At 43.6% G+C, this 18,086-nt stretch overlaps 1 protein-coding gene across 1 annotated transcript in view; it reads right to left on the reverse strand.

Moving 5' to 3' along the window:
* frmd4b (FERM domain containing 4B) overlaps positions 1 to 15,323 on the reverse strand; it is a 174,625-nt gene extending 159,302 nt beyond the window's left edge. Inside the window, 1 exon segment of the mRNA XM_033037349.1 lies at positions 14,820 to 15,323. Within this exon segment, the coding sequence (XP_032893240.1) occupies positions 14,820 to 14,981 (162 nt within the window). The 5' untranslated portion in view covers positions 14,982 to 15,323.
* Between the last annotated feature and the right edge of the window lie 2,763 nt (positions 15,324 to 18,086).

Below are 18,086 nucleotides of genomic sequence, written 5' to 3' on the forward strand. Positions count from 1 at the left end.
TCGTCCAGATTCTTATAATTATTGTATTCCTTCTGTAACACGCAGCTCCAATTTTCTGATTTATGCCGTGCCCAATATTACAACTACAATTTACGGGCAGTAAATTGGGCGGCGCGGTGGTAAAGTTGCTACCTTTCAGCGCCAGAGACCTGGGTTCGATCCTGACTACGGGTGCTGTCCGTACGGAGTTTGTACGGTCTCCCCGCGACCTGCGTGGGCTTTCTCCGAGATCTCCGGTTTTCTCCCACACTCCAAAGACGTGCAGGTTTGTAGGCTGGTATAATTGGCTCGGTATAAATGCAAATTGCCCCAAGTGTGTAGGATAGTGTTCGTGTGCGGGGATCGCTGGGTGGCACAGACCAGGTGGGCCGAAGGGCCATTTGCCGCGCTGTATCTTTGAACTAAATCACGCAAAACCAGCCTTTACTGTCCTTGATTTCTGAGTTCAAACCACATTTAAAGTTTTGATCTGTCAAGTCAAGGTTATTTCCCACCACTGCACTTATCATCTTCCTTATTAATAAGGAAAAACCTTCATCAAATAACTCTGCTTCAGCAACAGAACCTTTTCTTTTTAATAACCCCAGAGTCAATGGTATCCAGAATGCATACACATTTCATTTCCAATTACATTCTGCAAGCCGTTCAAAAATAAATTCCAGAAACACAAAAGATACACGAGAAGGATGATGTTTTCGGGTCCGTTATCGACCTTTTATTGTTACCAGCTTTCATTCATCACAAATATCAAGCTCACAAAGTTTTCAAACAAAAAAGAACTATAACATATGTGCACTAATTGCTTGCAGATTTGGAGAGATTTATTGCTAATGTCATTATCATTGCAGCTAAGTCCCTTTATTCAGTGACTTCTCCCGAAATATTGCACAAACTCGGACCGAAATTGAGAAGCATTAACATGTCAACACGTCCTCTTTGTTCAGTACAGTTATTAGCCTTTACAAATAATAAACAAACGATTTTTCATCTCATCACAGGGTATTGTGGAAATGTTTGCTTAAGGATAAGTCGGCTCTGTTTAAAATACGTTTTGGGTTTTATAGTCTGTTAATGTGGACCTTGATATCCAATACATTCTCCTCTTAATTAGTTCAGCAGTTTTTGCCTTTCTGTTTGGTTTAGCTTCGAGATACAGTTTTTCCAAAAGCTTTTCACTGTAGCTCGGTACACGTGACAATAAACTAAACTGAACTCAAACTGAGATTGTAGTGTGGAAACAGGCTGTCCGGCCTACACTGACCAGGGATCACTAGTTCTATCCTAAACACGAGGGACAATTTGCAGAAGCCAATTGACCTACAAACCCGCACATCTTTGGGATGTGGGAGGAAACTGGAGCACCCGGAGAAAACCCACGCGGTTACAGGGAGACCGTGCAAACTCCACACACACAGCAACTGAGGGCTGGATCGGAACCGGGTCTCTGGCGCTTTGAGGCAGCAGCTCTACTGCTGCGCCATTGTGCCACCTCAAACGATTTATATTGCTTTTTATAGATCCCAAATTCTGTTTGGCCATTAAGAGATTTTTAAGTCAACAGGGAAAAAACAGCTTAGATTATTATTGACACGTGTACCGAGGTACAGTGAGACTTTTGTTTGTTTCATGCTGTCCAGTCAGTGAAATGACTACGTAATTACAATTGAGCCATCCACAGTGTACAGATATAGGATAAAGGGAATAATGTTTTGTGCAAGATAAAGTCCAGTACCCTGCAGTTTCAACCAGTAACAATTTGCCTCTGACTTTCAAATACATGATATTTTGTGCTTTGATTTACATTAACACAACCGCTGGCAGTTTGCACAGCTTGAACAGGAGTTTTGCGAGCTTTCATTCTAGAATAATTTCCTTTAAAAAAAAAAAAAACAGTACTTGTTTGATTTTAAATGTGGTTACACGAAATATGTTGTATTTACAAGCCTGGTGAATGCATTGCAACATTCACGAGTCTAAATGCTACACCCCGGTAATTAATAGTATGTACGTTACATCCTATGCTGATTCAGGCCCCGTGTGTTACTCTCAACCAGAGGGTTGACCAATTATGACAACAACACACTGAGTTCTGATTCATGTTTAGACCATTTTACGAGAATAAGCGCAGACTTCATACTTCCAACTACTCATTCATCCTGGTGCCCGTGGAATTTTCGTTTCCGAGACCAGGAATTGTGACCAACAAACGTACGGACCAGAGGGAGAACCTTGTGCCTAAAACAAAGAGACGAGCCCAGTGGCGGCACGGTGGTGGAGCTACTGCCTCACAGCGCCAGAGACCCAGGTTCGATCCTGACCTTGGGTGCTGTCTGGGTGGAGTTTGTACGTTCTCCTTGTGGCCGTGTGGGTTTCCTCCAGGTGCTCCGGTTTCCTCCCACATCCCAAAGACACAGGGGTTTGTAGGTTAATTGGCCTCTGTAAATTGCTCAGAGTGTGAACGGGTGATCAATGGTCGGCATGGACTTGGTGGGCCGAAGGGCCTGTTTCAACACTGTATATCGAAACTAACTGAAAACATTTAAGTGGTTGAAGCTCCATTTAATATTGCTAGCGTTTTGTATCTGTGGATAGGAAATAAGACCTTAATAAGAGGGGATGTGTAGGAAGGAACAGCTGATGCTGGTTTAAACCGAAGATAGACACAAAAAGCTGGAGTAGCTCAGCGGGACAGGCAGCATTTCTGGAGAGAAGGAATGGGTGACGTTTTGGGTCGAGACCCTTGTTCAGACTCAGCCCGAAACATCACATTCCGTTTCTCCAGAGATGCTGTCAGACCCGCTGAGTTACTCCATCCTTAATAAGAGGGACCCAAGGCACCAGATTCAGATTCAACTTTAATTGTCATTGTCAGTGTACAGTACAGAGACAACGAAATGCAGTTAGCATCTCCCTGGAAGAGCGACATAGAATATGATTTCAATAAATAAATGTGTTCAATGTGAAATTTCCCCCCCACACTTCATCAAAACAGCAATGGATCCATACACTCTATAGTATGTTCAAAGACAAAGATAGAGTCATAGAGTGATACAGTGTTGAAAAAGGCCATTCGGCCCAACTTGCCCACACCAGCCAAGATGTCGCATCTACATTAGTTCCACCTGCCTGCGGTTGGTCCATATCCCTCCAAACCCACCCTATCCATGCACCTGTCTAAGATCCTACAGTCCTCCCTTTTTGGATGAGCTGATTTGAGTTAGATGTTCATAATAATGTCTTAAATAAATAACCTTGAATGATTTGTGCTCTTCTCAAAGCTTAGGCTTAGACTTGGACTTGACAAATGTGTCCAGAACATTGCTTTAACATTAAGTTTGGATGAGAAGAAGTGCAAGCATGCCTGGGATACATTTATTACATTTAATAGATTCTGCTGATGGAAAGGTTTCATGATCTTCGAGCAGTGTATATGTTCAGTAGCTTGACAAGCAAGGTAACAAATTATGGACATTAAAATGTATTCAAGTTTTCAAGACTGAACCGCATAGCAATGGGCCCGTCGTCAAACAGCAAGACACATTTTAAATCAGCTGTACTGCTCAATTTTCAGCGGTTTCGCAGAAACTTTCAACTATGTTACAGGATTGCTTTCATCGAAAGAATGGTTCAAATGGAATTCAATTTGTTCTCGCAGCCCATTTGGTTTGCTGGCCTGCATTCAATTACTTATATCACACGAGATGTGATATAGCAAGGCTGTTAAATCTTTGCTGCCTCTGGAAGTTCTTCAATCTTCCCTGACGCGCATGTTCCTTTAATTTAGTTTAGTTTATTATTATTTTCACGTGTAGCAAGGTACCGTCAAAAGCTTTTTTGTTGCGTGCTCTCCGCTCAGCAGAAAGACTATTACAATCAAGCCTTCCTTGCGATGCTGATTCTGAGTTTGAGTTTAGTTTTTGTCACATGTACCGAGGTACAGTGGAAAAACCTTTTTTGTTGCATGTTCTCCATTCAGCAGAAAGACTATACATGGTTACAATCAAGCTGCCCACAGTGTGCAGATACAGGATTAATGGGAATTAAGGGTAAAATAATGTTAAACAAAGTCCAATTAAAGATAGTCCCGGGGTCTCCAATAAGTAGGAAGGAACTGCAGATGCTGTTTACATCGATGATAGACACAAAATGCTGGAGTAACTCCGTGGGATAGGCGGCATCTCTGTAGAGAAGGAATGGGTGACGTTTCGGGTCGAGATCTTTCTTCGGACTGGTCAGGCCCATTCTCTAGTTGATGAGAGCATGGTTCAGTTGCCCAATAACAGCTGGGAAGAAACTGTTCCTGAATTTGGAGGTGTGCGTTTTCACACTTCTGTCCCTCTTGCCTGAAGAGGGAGTGACCGGGCTGAGACGGGTCCTTGATTACGCTGGTGGCCTTGGCAAGGCAGCGTGAAGTGTAGATGGAGTCAATGGAAGGGAGGGTTCGGCTTGCGTAATGGCCTGGGCCGTGCCCACAATTCTCTGCAGTTTCTTGTGTTCTTGGATAGAGCCATGCTGTGATGCATCGCAATAAAATATTGCATTGCTGTCAATGCAGCTTGTTCCTGACCTCTCTGGCTAGCATAGACTTGGGCCAAATGTGGACAGATGGGACTAGTGTAGATGGGGCATTGTGGTTGGCATGGGCAAATTGGGCCGAAGGGCCTACTCGCAGGCAATGCCTCTATGACTCCAGATAACAAGCCGGTTAAAGATACATCAGTTCTACTTCAAATCCGTGCTGCATAGAAAACCTGTGATTTCATAATGTGAAGATAGAGCCAAAATGCTGGAGTAACTCAGCAGGATAAGGTACCATCTCTGGAGAGAGGGAACGGATCCTCACCCATTCCTCCAGCATTTTGTGTCTATCTTCGGATTTAAACCAGCATCTGCAGTTCCTTCCTACACATTTCATAATGTGCCATGGATCACAACATTATTACCCTTTATAGAACCATCTTTTACTTTGTGATGGTTAAAACATTAGAATAAAGTCATCGCTCTGTGGAAAATACGTCAGGGAAATGAAACTTTACTGATAAACTGATGTTAAACTGGTGTCAAATTCATCTTGAACATGAAGTAGTTAGAAATTCAATACAAAGTATTGAAGGAACAATGAAATGATACACTATTCAACTTCAATATAACACAAATGTAGGGGGATAACAGCTACATTTAGTTTTGTTTAGTTTAATTTAGAGATACAGCGCGGAAACAGGCCATTCGGCCCACCGGGTCCGCACTGACCAGCGATCCCCGCACGTTAACACTATCCTGCACCCACATTATAAGAGAAACTAAGAATTATCTAATTGCTGTCTTGGGACATAGAGAAATACAGCACAGATCTAGCCTCTTCAGCCTAACTCATCCATGACAACCACAATGTCTCCCTCAGTTAGTCCCATTTGCCCATATTGAGCTTGTATATCTTGAAATCTTTACTTTCAATGTACCCGCCTAAATATCTTTTAAACTTTATAATTTTATCCGCCTCTCCAGACTCCTCTGGCAGCTTGCTAAATTTAAGCACCGCACTGCGTATGAAAAGGTTGCCACACTGGTCCCTTCCAAATCTTTCTGACTCCTTCCACAAGCCATTTTTACATCCCATTAGCTAGTTCACTCTGGATCCCATGTGATCTAACCTTCCAAACCAGCCTACCAGGCAAGATAATATTCGTGGCATATCTGAAACTGTGATGTGGTGCAGTGGGGCAGCGGTAGAGTTGCTGCCTCACAGCGCCAGAGACCCAGGTTCGATCCTGACTACAGGTATTGTCTGCATGGAGTTTGCACGTTCTCCCCGTGACCTGCATGGATTTTCTCCGGGTTTCCTCCGACACCCAGGTTGCTAGGTTAATTGGCTTTGACAAATTGTCCCTTGAGTGTCGGATAGTGCTAGTGTATGTGGTGATCGCTGGTCGGCGCGGACTCGGTGGGCCGAAGGACCTCTGTGCCTCTAAACTCTAAACGCTATATTTGATTTGCACTGTTGTTGATGTGCATGAAAACAGAATGATAGTAATTGCTGGCTTTAAATCAGGTAACGGGCAGTGGCAGCAATTAAATCCGATCTCAGTTTTAAAATAAAGGGTCCATTTTTTTACGTGAGAAATCTATTGGAATTAGTGCAAATCTGTAACTGCCAGGCAAACATAGCTGACAATGGGCACAGAAAGCTGGAGTAACTCAGGGACCCACTGGACTCCGAGCATTGGACTCCGAGCATTTTAAACTAGCTGAGCCAACACAGCATCGTAAATTATACACCAAAAGATATCTGTGAAGCATTCCCTGGACTGGCTGCATTTAATTAATTAGCATGACATATTGATTCCTTTGAAAGACTCAGACAACACTCAGGTTCCATCCAGTGTTTAATGCAATAGATCAAAGAACGCAGCGTCAAGGTCTGCTAATCAGTCACACATGTGCCTTGTGGCTTCATGTGCCAAGTGTATATTTATTAGGTTGATATGAGCAACACGACCATCCTCATGAATGCAGTCCGGAATTAACAAAAAAACTAGAATGCGGATTCAATTTAATCGGCCACCACATTACAAATGCAGACTTCAACCGCTGGAAGGAAACTAATTAATTTGTTCTTCAAACCTCATGTGATAAAGGCAACCGATGATTTTATTACTCCTTCCGAACAAAATAAAAAGGGCTGCTGTCTCACCACACCTGAGACCCGGGTTCGATCCTGACTACGGGTGCGGAGTTTGTACGTTCTCCCCGTGACTGCGAAGGTTTTCTCCGGGTGCTCCGGTTTCCTCCCGCACTCCAAAGATGTGCGAGTTTGTAGTTTAATTGGCTTTTGTGAATTGCCCCTGGTATGTAGGACGTTCGGGTGGAGGACAATGAGCAGGTACTTTGAATTTGTGCGATGACAGACGAGCATTGAGGCTGGAAGGAGAGGAGAGGGAACCAGGGTCTGGCCTACTTTGCCCTTGTTGTTGGCTGCGGGAGGCACCCCCTGGGAACAAAGGTGTACGGGCGAGGAGATGGACGCGGCATCCAAGGAAGGAGATGGCTTTAGGCCTACAACTGCTGGGGACTCGCCTGGAGCAGGCACCGCTCATAGGAAAGAGCGTGGACTTTGAAAATGGTGTAAGTTAGATATAGCTCATAGGGCTAACAGAATCAAGGGATATGGGGAGAAAGCAGGAACGGGGTACTGATTTAGGATGATCAGCCTTGATCATATTGATTGGAGGTGCTGGCCCGAAGGGCCGAATGGCCTACTCCTGCACCTATTTTCGTTGTTTCTATGCATTCCTTTCTCTCCATCCCTCCCCCACCCAAGACATCCTACCAGGTTCACTGTTCACATCACTGTTATCTCCTCCTCCACAACCAACAATGGACCATTGTGGGCTCCTGGGTCATCAGTGCCGGCTCTGATTTGTTCTGAACCTTTTGATACCTCTAGTTTCAATATCCCCTGACTCTCAAGTCTGAAGAATAGGAGCGCCACCTATTCATTTTCTCAAGCGATGCTGCCAGACCTGCTGAGTTACCCCAGCATTTAGTGTCTACTCTAGGGTATGGCAATACTCTACTGGGCTGTTGGCAAGATAAAGAATGTCACCATGTTAGCACTTGGCACATGTGGCAATAAGAGCATCTTTGGCCATTGACCATTACCATTGGAAAGTGCAGTGTCCAAATGTACTTCCTAGTCCATTTACACAGGAATGAGCAGTTCTAAACTTGGCAGCATTTGCATTAAAACCCTGATTTCAATTACACTTTGAGTACATCATACATAATAATGTGATGTAGAGTTTTTAAAAGTTCAAGTTCAAGTTCAAGTGAGTTTATTGTCATGTGTCCCTGATAGGACAATGAAATTCTTGCTTTGCTTCAGCACACATAACATAGTAGGCATTTACTACAAAACAGATCAGTGTGTCCATATACCATTATATAAATATATACACACACATGAATAAATAACAAAAAATGAACTGCAGATGCGGGAAATATCGAAGGTAGACAAAAATGCTGGAGAAACTCAGCGGGTATGTGATGTACAGTGGCCTGATATCCATGCAAATGCATTTCTTATAATGACATTGATTAACACATATAGTTCCTCCCTGTGACTTAGCATGGCTGCTCAGTAGCAGGAGTTATATTATTTATAAGGCACTACCTTTTCTAACGATCTGTTGGTTTCCAATGGTTGTGGCTGAATAAATCATGAGAATAAAATTGGATTCACTATCGGCAAAATATTGGCACTATTGATGGGTTATTTTAAACAGAATGTAATATTTTAGTTTGGATTGGAGAGGAAAAGGTGCAATTTTTCTATTTTTCCCCTTCTGTAATGGAATCTAGGAAGAAGTGACGGTATTGCTGTGTACCTCTGGCATGGTCTAGTGTGTATCGCTAAAGCCAAGGAAGGAATTTTGGAAGGGACAGATATTGAGTGCGTAGAGCAAAGAAAATAGAACAGTGCAGCACAAGAACAGGCCCTTCGGCCCACAATGTCTGTGCCGAACATGATGCTAAGACCATCACTTATCTACCTGCACATAACCCATATCCTTTCATCCACATGCCTATCGAAAAATCTTTTACATAGAAACATCGAAAATAGGTGCAGGAGGAGACCATTTGGCCCACCGAGCCAGCACCGCCATTCATTGTGATCATGGCTGATCATCCGCAATCAGTAACCCGTGCCTGCCTTCTCCCCATATCCCTTGATTCCGCTATCCCCGAGAGCTCTATCTAACTCTCTTTTAAATTCATCCAGTGAATTGGCCTCCACTGCCCTCTGTGGCAGAGAATTCCACAAATTCACAACTCTCTGGGCGAAAACATTTTTTCTCATCTTAGTTTTAAATGGCCTCCCCTTTATTCTTAGACTGTGGCCCCTCGTTCTGGACTCCCCCAACATTGGGAACATTTTTCCTGCATCTAGCTGGTCCAGTTCTTTTATATTCATGGCCTTTTAAACGGGACTAACGTATCTGCTTCAACCACCACCTTCCCACAACGACTTGTTCGTATGTTAATTGGCTTCTGTAAAATTGTCATTAGTGCGAAGGATTGTCGCTAGATCGCTGGTCGACATGCATTCTGTGGGCATTCTAGGCACTTACCACTCTCTGTGTAGAAAAAAAAAACTAGCCCCGCTCATCTCCTTTAAACTTTGTCCCTCTCACCTTAAAGCATAGTAATAAAGACCGGGAGATAGTGGTTATGATGCTCAAGTAGGTGTAAAAAATTAATAGATCACGGTGAAAGTTGATCAATGAATATGGACAGGGACATCGGCAAGCTCATGAAAAGTCAGAATTTTTTAAAATTATTAATAAAAAGGCATCGTCAGACCAAATATTTTAGAAGACGGAGAGAATGGCTAATAGTGGCTCTTTTTACTTCTGCAGCTGATGATCATTAACGAGGAAATATACTGAAGCTTGATGGAATGGAGGCACAATAATTAAGTTGTATTTAGAATAATGTTAGGACTGAAATAAGGATCTGATTTATAAATAGTTTCAAAATATATCACTGAGTTTGAAGAGGTGATTTTTTTTTTTTTAAGTCTCAAAATATTATTTTGAGGATCAGTGCCTCTGTTTTTTGAGCTTTCAAAACTAGTTGAACTAAACTGGATTTAAATGAGTATTTAGTATATACATAAACATAGATCTACAGCTGCTGGTTTATACCCAAGAATGACACAAAATGTTGAAGTTACTCAGCGGGTCAGGCAGCATCCCTGGAGAAAAAGGATAGGTGATGTTTTGGGTTGGGAACCTTAATCAGACAGCAAATATAATTATTGTACATCAGTATATGTAACTGATATTTCACTTTTGTCAAGGGTTGCTGAAGCGTTTCTCCATATCTTTGACAAGATTTAGTTTTAGTTATAGAGACACAGCATGGAAACAGGCCCTTCAGCCCACACTAACCAGCGATCACCACATACACTAGCACCATCCTTGCACACCAGGGACAATTTTAGATGAGCCTTTAACTTACAATTCTGCACGCCTTTGGAGGGTGGAAGGAAACCGGAGCACCCGGAGAAAACCCACGCAGTCACAGGGAGAATCTACAAACTCCGTACAGACAACATCCGTAGTCAGGATCAAACCCAGGGCTCTGGCGCTGGGGGTAAGTCATGTGCCACAGGGTACCTAGTTTCTGGCTTGCTCTTGTAGTGTTGCCATGTGTGCAGGAAGGAATTGCAGTTGCTGGTTTCCACCAAAGATAGACAGAAATTGCTGGAGTAACTCAGCAGGACAGGCCACATCTCTGGAGAGAAGGAATGGGGTGATGTTTCGGGTTGAGACTCTTCTTCAGACTGCCATGTGTGAGGCTGGTCCAGGTGAAGTTGATGCTGAAGGAACTGATAAAGCAAATGCTATTGAACGTCAGGAGTAGACGATTAGATACCCTCAAGTTGGAGATGGTCATGACTTAGCACAAAGATTCTCCCCATGTCTATATCCCTGCCGTTTCTCAACTGATATCTCCAGAGCTTAGAACTGTTTTACCAGACTGTTGAATGGGAGGAAGGATCTCGGCTACGGAAGAGGTTGGACTAACTAGGATTGCTTTCTCTGGAGTGTTGAAAGCTGAGGAGAGACCCGATAGATGTATAGGAATTTATGAGAGGCATAGACAGAGTAGACTGTCAGACCGTTTAACCCCCATGGTAGATATGCCAACCACTTGAATGACACACTTTTAAGATGAGAGGGGCAGAGTTGAAAGGAGATGGGTGGAGTAAGTTTTTATTTTTTTCTACACAGAGTGGTGGGTGCCTGGAACGTGCTGCCAGAAGTGATGGTGGAGGCAGATATTATAAAGGCGTACAAGGGAGGCTTTTACATGGGCACATGGATATGGAGGGAGAGATTAGTTGAATTTGGCATCATGATCAGCATAAAACATTGTGGGACAAAGAGCCTGTTCCTGTACTGCACTGCTTTCTGTACGCGATTTTCTCCAGTAGTGGGGAAAAGGCTTTTCTATTGAGAATGACAGAAAGAGCAGTCCCATCAAATAACATTGTGATCGCAGGGAATGGAAAGAAGAGCTGGGAAATGGTTGGACTTGCACCCAGGGATACTCACTTCCCCACTGTATACCAACAATACCTAAATTGTTGCCTCTGAATGTTGCTGGTTTGTCCGAGTTGTGTTACTTTCCCTAGTTTGTAAATCGCCCTGCATTAATTGGGAATTAGAGCATTCGGACTCTTGTGACATCCTGTCTCCTCCATGCAAGGGCAATGGGATTGGGCAGCACCAGTGGGCAGTACACCTCAAATTATCTGCCTCATTATTCAAACTACAGCATTAATTTATCAGCCAGGAAATCCTTCAGCATCTCATGATGTGGATTAAATCTGTGGCGAGCAAGGATTCACTATGTCATTAGACATCTGGCAATGGACATATAGATGGGTTGCCATACATACAATATCCATATTAGTTAGTTTAGAGATACAGCGCAGAAACAGGCCCTTCGGCCCACTGAGTCTGCGCTGACCAGCAATCTCCCCGCACACTAGCACTTTCCTACACACTAGGGCCAATTTACAGTTTTTTCCAAATCCAATTAACCTCCAAACCTGTACGTCTTTGGAGTGTAGGAGGAAACCAGAGCAGCCGGAGAAAACCCACGCGGGTCACGGAGAGAATGAACAAACTCCGTAGGCAGGGTCAAACCCGGGTCTCTGGAACTGTAAGGCAGCAACTCTACCGCTGTGCCATCATGCTGCCCATGGCATTGATAGCATTGCAAATTATATTTTTGAATAACCTGAAGTAATATTATTTGAATTTTATTTGCAATAAATATTGTGAACCAAAATCTAAAAGAAAAATTGGCATTGATTTGCAAAGCCAACTTTGAAGTGCAAGACTGCTTTTCTTGATAGAACCTAAGGCCAATTTCCCTTTCAAAGATTCTGTAAGATGTCATGCCCACAAGGAGAAATGCTCATTGTATTATTTACTCCAGATCAATATGATAGATCAGCTAAGATAATGTCTCTGCACATCTCGGTGGTGCGTCATCTCAGCTGATTCTGAGGCATATAGATTGGGCACTCTGAGGTAATAGTTATCCAACAACGCAGTTGACCTACCTCAAAGGCAAAGAGATCTCACGGTTTATGCTCAAACCAGGGTCAGGAGTGGCCTAGGCTGGACAGCAGATAATAATCCTGATGTAGGAGGGGTTCCTCTCAAATACTCCACATGTATTAATTATCAAGAACCCCACATGAAGTATCTCCGATTGGGCAGGATATATAAGACCATGAGACGAAGGTTGACACAAACAGCTGGAGTAACTCAGCGGGTCAGACAGCATCTCTCGAGAAAAGGTATATGCGATGTTTTGGGTCAGGACCCATCTTTAAACATTCAGAAATTCTACCATAAGATGTAGGAGCAGACCATTCAGCCCACCATGGCTGCAGCACCATTCGATCATGGCTGATCTGATCTTCCCTCTCGACCCCACTCACCCCGCAATCTCTGACACTCCTACCAGGCCAACCCTGCAATGCCAACTGGACAACGAGCCTTCATGGTCAGGTCAAGAATCCTGCATTTACAAACTGCGATTGAAAATGGTGCCAAAATCAGGTGACTGTTCACTGTCTCAGTGCACTACTGATACTTGGTTTCTGAGATGCTTATCTAAGGTGTATCTGTGCTTATTTATAGTGATACGTACTGAACTATATACAATAATGAGTTTCACTGCACATGACAAATAAAGTATCATTATAACATTACCATTGTAATCAACAACCTATCAATCTCCGCTTGAAAAATACCCAATAACTTGGCCTCCACCAACATCTGTGGCCATGAATTTCACAGATTTACCAACTTCTTTGCTAAAAAATCCGTCCTCATCTCCTTTCTAATGGTGCGTCCTTTTATTCTGAGGCTGTGCCCTCTGGTCCGAGACTCTCCCACAAGTGGAAACATCCTCCATCCACCATGGATACGGGAAACTTGGTAAATCTCTGAGCATCCCCAACATGAGTGGAGAGACGGGCAAAGGAAAAATTGTTTCACAAGCTGTAAAGGTTCTGAATTATTGGGCAAGTTGTAAGGATATTTCACACACTGGACATTTACATTATTTGTTACTCTGACCTTTTAAGTGTTATCTCTTTCCCTCCACCTTCATGGTTGAACATTTCCCAGCAAGGAGATGAAATAGATGGAAGATAGACACAAAATGCTGGAGTACCGCAGCCTTCACAGGCAGCATCTCTGGATAGAAGGAATGGGTGACCTTTTAGGTTGAGACCCTTCTTCAGACTCCTCCTCGATGAAATAAATCAGCCTGCTTTCGCTCTCCCCGAGTTCCTGATCGTTACCCACGTGGTCCATCAAGATGTTTGCGAGATTATTCCTTCCTTATTCCCTTTGATGTGGTGAATGTCTGATCCTGATACTCAGAAGCTAATCAATAAACAACTCCACAATAATTATGTTTTCTCAGTAACACCAACTTCAAGTGTGAAACTGAGAGCATGTCAGCACGCTAATCCAATGACAACATTCTACTGATCAAAGTATTTTTTCATTATATCACACATTGTACAAATCATTAATCAGTCGCCTTGAAATGAAAGTCCTCACCTCGATATAAACATAGAAACATAGAAAATAGGTGCAGGAGGAGGCCATTTGGCCCTTCGAGAATTAGACTCAGCGGGTCAGACAGTATCTCTCGATAGACTTAGGGACATTAGTTTTGACTTCACACTATCATTGTCTATGTATTAGTCTGAGTTTTTATACATAAACTTATTTAATTGTTGTATATTATGGTGTTTACTACCTGTCGTGCTGTTGCAAGTAAGAATTTCATTGAAGTTAAGACACAAAAATCTGGAGTAACTCAGCTGGTCAGGCAGCATCTCTGGAGAGAAGGAATAGGTGGCATTTCGGGTCGAGACCCTTCTTCAGGTTGAGAGTCAGGGGAAAGGGAAACGAGAGATATAGACGGTGATATAGAGAGAGGCAGAGAACAAGAGAATGAAAGATATGCAAAAAAGTTATGAAATTATTTCATTTAACAAATTTATGCAATTATTATTTCATTGTTTCGTTTAGGGTCATATGACAATAAACTTGACTCATGATTATTGAAAATATTATTTCAGTTCTAGGTCTTCTATAAATAACATTCACATTCAAGACCAGCTGGAGTGAAGATACGTTAAAACTATTATAAACCACAAGTTTTGATGCAGTTTGGGATATAATTCAAAAGAAATCAGAGATTCAAAGAAGTGATTTTTTTTGGTCTGCTGGCTTCACCTATCATTTAATCACATGCTTGTGTTTTCTTTGGCATTTTAACGCAGGTTTTTAAATCCAGCAACTGAGGTGTGAACAATTAATCAGCTGATGAATCAGCTATTCAGCTCTCGATTAGGTAAAACTTGAAATCCTTTCAGTGAGAAATGATGTGTTCACTAATGACAAAGCTGCACGAACTAACAAAACAACTTTCTTAGCAGAAAAATTAGGTCAGTTTTACAAGATCCAAGTGGTAGCAAAATACATTCATGCGACTGTACACTGTGGGTGGCTCGATTGCAATCATGTATTGTCTTTCCACTGACTGGTTAGCACGCACGCAACTAAGGCTTTTCGCTGTACCTCGGTACTCGTGCCGATAAACTGAAGAAGGTAGACATGGACAGTAAAAGAAAACCAGTGTAACGAACATCAGGCCTTGCTAGTAATCTGAATACATATCCACATGCGCTAAAATAAGGGGGTTTATTTTACCTGGTAAATCTCACGTAGTCCGCACCAAGTCCTTAGCATTTGCTCACAAGACCGCATTCTCTCTGTGTACCACCTTCTCAAAGCTGTTATTGTCAGAGTCCACAGAAAACGACTGCCACTATACAGCAAATCTTCCATTCCACACATGAAGGTTGAAGCCATCTCTTTTTAAAAAAAATAAAAAATTCCCTCTTTCAGGAGTTAAAGGCAAGTTGGTTCTTTAAAGCCAGGCTGGAAATATAACTGCGAGCTTGTTAGGCTGAAGGGTAACCTCAGCATATACTGGAGCACCACACAAAGTGCGGGGAGATATAGAGAAACAGGTCGGACTCTAAACAAGCTCTCCTTTCAGAGCACTTCCTGGGTAGACTCCAACGCATGCCCCAGCGTTGCTTGAAGCAAGGCCAATGTCTTTTGTGGCAGAGAAAACTCCTGCACTGCTCACTCCGAAGCTAACAACTCATAGACTAAAATCTATTCTAACCCCAGCGACTGCCCAGTCAGTGCTGTAAACGGGCTACGTGCTCATTTCCTAATTTCCTGCCTGCCGACAGAAAAAAAAAACCACATGGATCTGGAATGGGGCTGGAGCAGAAACCGCCTGTTTAGGAAAATGTTATTATGCAGTTTTTCCAAGTCTAACGGTGGTGTCTCCGTGAGAAATGGACACAAGCGGGCAAATATTTTGCTGAGGATCATCTTGAATCACTTAGGCAGCATCAGGAAAAGAAAGCGAACTTGCTGTTCATCCAAACTATGCGGCTGATTACTACATAGGCAGATAAATGGGATGTAACGTCAGTTATGAAAGCTTACTGTTGCAGCCTGATGAACAATAGCATAGAGAACGTTCATCAGAAGAGCACAATACAAGGTGCTCCCACATCACTGTTAATGACAGCACTTGAGAGTTTTACACCAAAATAATCAACATCTTAAATCTGTTGCACAGTTCAGAAGTTGCTTAGTGGCAGACCCAATTACACTCTTGGTTTGGAGGTGATTCTGCTAACAAATAGTTCGAGGCTTAATTAAGTTTTTTTTCCGTGTCTGTAGGCCAGGTCTTCCTGAACTGATTGGAAAATAAAATAGTAAACTGCTCCCCTTTTCCACTGTCCCAGGCTGAGGAAAGCTGCACAAAGATCTTTTTTAACAGAGCATATATTAGCTTTGGCACAAAGCCTTCGCTCAGCTGCAAATCTGTTTCGGAAATCTCCAGTGTAAACGAGACCTTTTCCCTGAAAGCCAACCAGATTTGAAAAAGAGAAAATAAAACTCCTCCCACAGCTGGACTGTAAATCCAACCGCCCAGTGAGTTTTGTCAGCTTGCTAACTACACTGTTGCTTAAAAGAACAGATTGAGATTCCCTCCCCCACCCGCGTTATCCTGCCAGTTCAACTGTTGGCATCCACGCGCCCCCTTCGTTAGCACCTCTCCCACAGCCAACAATGGACCATTGTGGGCTCTAACTTTCCTTGGTCATCGGTGCCGTCTCCGATTTGTTCTGAACCTGGACGGGGGAAGGAATAAAGGAGGACCCGGCATGGGGGGACAGCCGTGAGGGAGGGCGGAGAACAATGGGGACCTGGCATTGGGGGGACCACCTTGAAGATGCGGGGGGGGGGGGGGTGGAGAACAAAGGGGGGCTTGACGCAGGGTACATTGTAAGCGCCCTTTATGGCAACACCTTGGGTGTGCAAACAAAGAATTTCACTGTAACTTGTCACTTGAGACAAAGTATTCAATTCATACCCTTAGCTTCTCTCTCCCCTGACTCTCAGTCTGAGGAAGGGTCTCGACCTGAAGCCTTACATCAGGGGTCGGCGACCTTGTTCTGCATAGGGGCCGGGACGCATGTCTGTGAGCGGATGGCGGGCCACATCTATCACGTGTACACATGGATCCCGCCCCCATCCCGCCCCGGATAGCAGGCATCAAATCACGTGTTCACAGAAGGTAGACAAAAATGCTGGAGAAACTCAGCGGGTGGGGCAGCCTCGTGCAATCCTTGCATGTCATGCCCGCTGAGTTTCTCCACCATTCTTGTCTAGCTTCGATTTATTCCAGCATCTGTAGTTCTTTCTTAAACGTGTTCACAGCAGGTGCGCGGCCATGCCAGCGGCTTTGCGCAGGATGCGGTACAGCCGGTGCTAGGCGCACCGGATGATTACAGGAAAAAAATCCGCCTGCGGGCCGGTTGATTTCGGGTTACGGCCCCGGGGTCCGTAGGTTGCCGACCCCTGCCTTACATATTCCTCTTCTCCAGAGATGCTGCCTGACCCGCTGAGTAACTCCAGCATTTTGGGCCTGTCGTCAGATTGAATGTATTCACCTTTTTACCAATGTCAGCCGTTTCTATATAAATCTGTTGGAGCGACATTAAATTACTATGACTGACAACCTCTAAATAGTGTGACTGAGCCCATCATGTGTAAAATTGTAACTAATGACTTTCTTTTCAAATGTGCTGTGATACAGGCACAGATGGTGCTGCCAATCAATATTTCATAAGTCCTGTTGAGAAAATTACCTATTGTGACAAAACGCCATTCAGTCAATATTCACAAAGCAAGGGAATTATGACCAATTCTATGGAGTCCATATAAAACAATATTCACTTATTTCACTCACTCCAGGACTTCTTTTCGTCTCTCTTCATCCCTCCCCCTTCCCAGTTCTCCGACCACTTACTGTCTCTGACTATATGTTATCTTTCAGTTTAGTTTAGGGATACAGCATGGAAACAGGCCCTTCGGCCCACCGGGTCCGCGCCGACCAGCGATCCCCGCACATTAACTACACCTACACCTACGAGGGACAATTTTAACCAAGCCAATTAGCCTACAAACCTGTACAGCTTTGGAGTGTGGGAGGAAACCGAAGGAGAAGACCCATGCAGGTCACAGGGAGAACGTACAAACTTCGTACAGATGGCACCCGTAGTCGGGATCGAACCCGGGTCTCCGGCGCTGCATTCGCTGTAGGGCAGCAATTCTACCGCTGCGCCACTGGTAACTTGCTCTGTTTGTCAGGGGGTGAGGGAGATACATAGAGAAGGAAGTGTAAGGTGAGGTTGAGATCCTTCCTTTGTTGATGTTACCTTCTTCCAGCTAAAAATAATCTTCTCTACGTTCCTTGAGCTCCATTCCCTTTGTTCCATTTTCACACCTTACACTTCCTTATCTATGTATCTTTCTCTCCCCCTGACATTAGCCTGATGAAGGGTCTCGACCCGAAACATCACCCACTCCTTCTCTCCGGAGATG

Source organism: Amblyraja radiata, chromosome 18, assembly GCF_010909765.2.
Source record: "Amblyraja radiata isolate CabotCenter1 chromosome 18, sAmbRad1.1.pri, whole genome shotgun sequence".
Classification (NCBI taxonomy): domain Eukaryota; kingdom Metazoa; phylum Chordata; class Chondrichthyes; order Rajiformes; family Rajidae; genus Amblyraja; species Amblyraja radiata.